Raw genomic sequence first — 6,657 nt, forward strand, 5'->3', positions numbered from 1 at the left:
TCTACAGAACTTTTGAGTTATTCATGTAACACTGAGAATGTATTAGAACTTGTTCAGTGATATGAATTTGTTTGGTGAGATTATTTATTGAATCACATGATAACTTTGCATATGTTTATTTTGCTACATAGATGAATACCAGTTTAATTTGCAGTTAATTACAATGTAAATAATTTCAGATTACATTCAATATCTCATATAACAATTTATAAAGTATCTATGGAAAACTTCAAATTTATTATTATTATTATTATTATTTTCCATTCTACTTTTTATGTTTTAAAATATTACATTTTAAAGAAGTATCTTATTGCATAATATTACACAGCAACATGAGCTTGATAATATTGTAGTTGACATAAAATTATTACACTGTATTTATATATTTGAAGTGGGTCTCAAGAAAATTGACCATCTCTAGTTGCAAAAGTTTAAGAAAGACTACTACATAATAATAAAGAGCACATTATATATTTTATATTTAATTTTAATATATTGATTTAATAGTTTTTATAATCAACTTTTTGAAAATTATAGGTTTTAATAGAAATGCAGAATTTATTGAAGACAACAGATCCAGTTTTTTTTGAAAATCTACATCATGTGTTAATTGGAACTCATTTGGGAAATTGGTTAACTACTACCTACAATAAAAGTAATTAATATTTAAAATTAGTTTTATTATTATTATTATTATTATAAATTTTGATGCACAATTCATTTAAGTGTGCTAATTTAGATATTGAATTAATAAAAATTTATAAATTAAGAATAAAATGGAATAAAAGAAAATAAATTCACAACTTAGAAATCAACTTCAGCAAAAATTTTAATGAAACAAAAGCAACCTAATTTGATAGGTCTTCTTAAGATAAGTATTCCAAAATAGAACATTCAATAAAATAGAAAATATTTGAATAAAAGTTTCTGTTTTATTAAACTTTTTGCTGAAATTGATTTCTAAGGTGTGTATTTATTTTCTAACATTCCCTCCAGTTTCTATATTTTGTTAAAATGGAATAAGTTTCTATGGTAGTTAGTTAATTAACTTTAATTTAAACAACTACAGCATCTCTCACTTAACATCAGTAATCCGTTCCTGAAAATTAAATATTCTGTAGGAAACCATTAACTGGGACTCTATACATTTAAAATAACTAGGAATAAAGTTATAATGCATTAAATTTGAATCCAAAATTCAACTAATTCACAGTATAACATCTACATATAAGTTAAAAATTAACATATTAGGATGTAAAATGCTTGATACTTCATTTTCTGATCACTAGAGATAGATATGATTTTTAGTTCCTAGATGTCCTGTTTTAACTTATGTGTTTTTTTAGTGCCTAGATGTCCTTGCTTTATTGATCACTAAATAGTTAATAAAGTTAAAGCCAAACGATTTTCAAATTAGATTGGGCTATATTACTACTGTTTAGATTGTGCTGTAGTACTGTTACTAATTAAATGCTAAGTAATTTGGAACTAGAGGTAGGCATTAGGTGCAATCTCTTGCTAAATTTAATAATTATAATTATATTAATATTTTAATAATTAATTCAGAAGGTTCTGGAATAAAAAAATTGGCCTGAAACAGGATTCGAGCCAGCAACTGCTTTATATCATACAGTCACATTGCCAGCTACGCTTATCCAGACTTTCATCTGATTCTCACTTCCACAACTTATTAATTTAGATATAACCATACTTGGTTACTTATGATGCAAGCTGGAAATGACTCAGTGCGTATGGTCTATAACTCCCACTATGGCACTCGGCTGGCTATCGCATCTATCTCAGCATAGTATCTCCAGAACCTTTATTAAAATATTAATTTAGTAATAATTATAAAATTTAGGAAGAGATGGCACATAACACTTGCCTCTAGTGGCAAATTTCTTGGCATTTAATTAATAATAGTAGTAGTAATATAGCCCAACATAATTTCGCAATTGTTTGGCTTTAATATACAGTAGAGAACCAAAAATCGGAATCAATTGGGGACTGGGGTTGTTCAGATTAGGGATTTGTTCCGATTACGGTCTATGTATGAAAAAATATATTAACCTGTCCGATGTTCAAATTTTTCTCCGTTGCGTGTCGCTTCGTGTTGAATTTTCGTTGATTTTTAAGCCTAACGAAAATTTTTATAATAATAATCGAGGCTATCGTATCATTAAAAATTATTTCTTTATTTTGTACAAACAAAATAAATATATTGAAAAATATAAAAACATGAAAATTATACTTTAGAAGTAAATTTAGTATCAAAAACGTTCGATTCAGCACAACACAGTCCGACTGAAAATCGTGCCGATTACTGGCAATTCCGATTACCAGGGTGCCGATTTACGACTCTCTACTGTATCTATCAGGTTGGATGTTTATATTTGCAGGCCTTGGAATGGATCACTATTCTCACTATTTTTTAGTCAGTCACTTTTTCTGCCATTGTGGGCAGTGACATTTTTGTGACTTCATTAATTGATGTTTAAATATTTAAATTGCAATGCCCATAACATCTTTCTCTTGTTGCATGTTGAAAACTTCATGTTATTAGATGACTTTTGAGATCTTAAAAATATTAGTTACACAATATCATAATTTTGAGAGCACACAGTCTAACATCAACATTTTTTTCAAAGTACAGTATTTTAATTCTTTCCGAGCACCTCACAATTAACCTTTACACCTTCAATTTGAGAGCAGGTGTTAATAAACCAGTCTAAAAATGAAAACAAAGTGCAAAAATTGATAAATAGAGTCCTTTTAAATTATGTTTATTTTTGTTTTAATAATTTTGATAGTGTAACAAAATTACCAATTAAATTTTTTTTCAATTTTGTTAATATTTTATAAAATTTCTAAAGTTTATTGAGGGACAATTTAATAAATTTATAACTTTGTAACAGATTACAGGATTTATTGATGAATAATAAATAAAAACAAACAGTGTTTTTATTATTTATATAATCCCAGCTTATGTATATAAAATGGGAAAATATTGGAATCGTGTCAAATTTGATCCTTTGAGTTTTTGCAAATCTCTGCATTTTGAAACCTCCTGAATACCAAAAAGGCAAAAAAACAAAAAAAATTTTGTGTGTTGGTGTCTATTTGAGTCTTTGCTGTAAGGCTGTGTTTATGCAAATGTGAGAAGAGTGAAAAACACACAAAAACGAACTTTTCACACCAGAATTTGCAACCACAACATTGTTTATGCAGAAGCGAGAAATGCACACAAGCATCTGGACCTTGAACAAGCATTAATTCTAAATACATCACTGTGGCAAACAATGCCAATAGTTGGAAGCTTGTTTTGTGGTATTTTCTGGTCATAATTACAAATTATGATTGCTTTATTCGTAATTACTATTAGTTATTGTCTTTTAAACAAAAGAAAACATTCTCAAACTAAATTATGAGTTTTGTTTCATTTGATGTTATAAACATAAAATAACATTTGGACTCGACTCCTTACAAATAATATACCATATTTACTCATATATAAGATGATCTCGCATATAGGACGAGGTGTGACTTTAAAGATCAAAATAAAGAAAATTAGATTTATTACAATTCTAGTTTTATTTAGTTTAATCACAAGTAAAATATCAAATGCACGTAAATGTACACATTGTCCTGCAAAAATTACTGGCATTTTAAACTTCAAGGAAAAATCTTGTAAAATTGACAACATAATTTGTTCATGTAAAGCTGGACAATCAGGAACCTTTTTGCCAATTCTCAACAGTCGAATTCACTCTTTGTCGATTACACTTATGAGTTTCTCCAAATTCTGATTTCCAAATAATCATCTGTTTTCACGTGGGAATGAATTAAAATTTATATTGGGCTCCCGTGTAATTTTGGAATTCAATTCAAAAGCTTTGCTTTTCCTATTGCTATTCATCTTTACTCCTGACAACACACAAGAAGAATTCAAACAACCCAGATAAAATACTTTTGTTTTTAAACACCAGAGGGTGAGCATCCAGTAAAAAATGCAAATACGTTCACAAAAACTATTGCAAAAGCAAAAAGAATCCTTTGCTCGCGCGTATAGGACGACCTAGTTTTTTGAAGCAGTGAAAAATGAATAAAAACCTCATCTTATATGCGAGTAAATATGATATATTATCACGGCCAACTACTTTTATTTCAATCACTGTTTAGTCACTTTTTCCTTGCTTGGAATTATTATTCTCACTTATTTTGAAGTCATTTTCTGTTCCAAGGCCTGTATTCATAAAGTTAATATAGTTGCTAACACATTGTGCATGTTACTGCATACAAAGCAATTATCTGCTTGCCACACTATAAGCATTATATATATAAGAATCCTTTGATAAATAACACACAACAATAGAGTTTTGTTTTAAATTACAGACAAAAATTTATAATAATAAACAGCACATTCTTAACAATTTCTCTGATACTTCTGTAATTGGAGAGTTGATTAGCTATTGTTAGTGATGTTATGAAAGCATGTTTAGTCTTTCAACTATTGGAGTATTGATATATGTCACTAGGATGCCTCTTTCAGTGCTAGCTATATTTGAGATGCAAATTCCATTTATCGTCACTTGAGGCACTTTCAAAACATCTACATATGGTTCTAACATTCTAATTAATTGTATTTGGAATGTAGCTTCAAACTTCTTGCACATAAATTTTTTAAAAATTTTGTTAAAGATGTATGTTCTCTCTCAAACTCTGTCTGAGAGTTTATGTATTAAAAACTAAAAAATGTTCTACCTGGGAAGCATTAAGCAGGGAATGCCTGTATTTAAAATTCTTCTCTGTTACGATTTTATACTTTCAGAATTTTTTTTTTGTATATTCTAATGAATCTTTGATAATTTTTCAACATTTATTTTCTAAAATAACTTCTGTCTTGCTATGCAATTAGCATTACATGTAATTAATTATCATTTGAACATGTTTTAATTTTTCACTTACTTTATTTTATACATGAGTTGATTTAAATCTATAGTACTTTTATTTAGTAAATTATCTCATTTTATGTTTATTGGAGGAAAGTGTGGTTTTTCTTTTGTTGTGTTTTGCCCATAATTCTTCTACTTTACTACCAGATAATAATTTTTGTTAAACCTATTCTTTGAAATCTGGTGATAAGATCTTTTGAATAATTGCATATTTGCCATAATAAAATAATAATAAAAATTAAAATTTTTATCGTGTTTTATTTATAAATGCAGGATTAAAGTATAAATTTTTAAACTTTATCATTAAGGTATTTACTACTATACAATGAAATATGCAATCCTGAAGCAGCTTCATTTCCCACCACCTGGATTTGAAGAGGTTGTAAAAGCACACTTCTACTTGAAACGTAACAGAATTATAAAGGTATTTTTATTATCTTTGTACAGACAATATATATGAAATTATATATATTTTGAATCAAACTTTAAAATTATTTCAGGATGTTGAAAATTGGGCAAAATTAGATTTATCTCTAACTTCAATAGCAGACACAATAAAAAAAGAATTAAAAATTTTACAACCACCTAATGAAGATGTTGCTCAAATGGCTATAGAAGTTTAAATCTGCAATTTTTCTAATCTGTTTGATGTGCCTTGATTCCAGTAGGCATAGATAAATTCTTCGATTATCATTACAGTTCTTCAATGTAAAATAATTCCATTATAAATGTCTTGTTTCAGCAGTTCTGAGCTTATCCAGAAGTTTATTCACTTTCTCTTTAGCTGACATGCAAATGATCAATTTTCATCTTTCTGTGATACTCATTATTAGTCATTTTCCCGTGATCATAAATTATAATAAAAAATTAATTCCTCTGTATTAATAAATCATACAAATAGTTTACACCACACATTTTAGTACAAATAGTTGAATGTTTGAGAGTTAAACAAGACTTGATATTCTAAAAGAATATATTAATATGTTGTTGTTGTGATCGGAACACGGTCACAATAATGCAAAGCCCGGAATTTCTGTTTGATTTACTATAATAATATTCTATATAAATATTAACATCTTTGAAATGATTGATGTTGCTTTTGCTAAATCTTTATAGAATTAGAAAAATCAGTTTTGTTTTATAAACAGAAATTTTTCAAAATGCATTAGATTCAAATTATATTTGTTGTTAAAAATTTGTAACTAAAATAATATGAAATTTTATCATGTTTACTCCTTATTATTTGCTAAATAAAATATATTTAGAGTAATGTATTTATATAATACTGTATATGTATGAAAATATTTTTCAAATAATGTTTCAGCTAATGTGATATGATCACTTTTCTTCCTGTAGCTTTTATATTTTATAATGATTGTTATGGTATCTCCTGTGATATTTGTCAATATTTTAGCATTGTTTATTTGTATTTAATAATTGAAATATTTGAGGCAAAGTAACAGTAAACCATATTTGAAATATGTCTAATTTTTTATACATTACAATGAAAAATACTATGCAGGAATAAAAATGGATTATTATGGAATCTTGACAGCATATTATGCACTAAATCTTACTCAAATTACATAATACTTCTGCAGGAAATTATGTAGCAATAATCATTTTAATTCATACTTAAGTGAATCAGTGCTTTAAAATTATTTTTAGTTTTTATAAAAAAAATTCTTCTAAAATGTATTTTTGA

The 6,657-nt window shown here is 27.1% G+C and overlaps 1 protein-coding gene across 1 annotated transcript; it reads left to right on the forward strand.

The window, feature by feature from the left end:
- The first annotated feature begins 193 nt into the window (after positions 1 to 193).
- On the forward strand, positions 194 to 6,389 carry LOC136986622 (probable ubiquitin-conjugating enzyme protein 17). Its single transcript, XM_067284203.1, has 3 exons — positions 194 to 655; positions 5,261 to 5,376; positions 5,453 to 6,389. The coding sequence occupies exons 1-3, from the start codon at positions 550 to 552 to the stop codon at positions 5,573 to 5,575; spliced, it is 345 nt and encodes a 114-aa protein (XP_067140304.1). The 5' UTR covers positions 194 to 549; the 3' UTR covers positions 5,576 to 6,389.
- Positions 6,390 to 6,657: the final 268 nt, after the last annotated feature.

The sequence above is a fragment of the Centruroides vittatus genome, unplaced genomic scaffold (assembly GCF_030686945.1).
Source record: "Centruroides vittatus isolate TY-2023 unplaced genomic scaffold, ASM3068694v2 scaffold_1152, whole genome shotgun sequence".
Lineage (NCBI taxonomy): Eukaryota > Metazoa > Arthropoda > Arachnida > Scorpiones > Buthidae > Centruroides > Centruroides vittatus.

Excerpts from the sequence above, each read along its gene's own strand:
- LOC136986622 (XM_067284203.1), top strand. The coding sequence starts at position 550 with ATGCAGAATTTATTGAAGACAACAGATCCAGTTTTTTTTGAAAATCTA. Across the intron at positions 656-5,260 it reads AACTACTACCTACAATAAAA|GTATTTACTACTATACAATG; the intron begins GTAATTAATATT and ends TTTATCATTAAG. Across the intron at positions 5,377-5,452 it reads AACGTAACAGAATTATAAAG|GATGTTGAAAATTGGGCAAA; the intron begins GTATTTTTATTA and ends AAATTATTTCAG.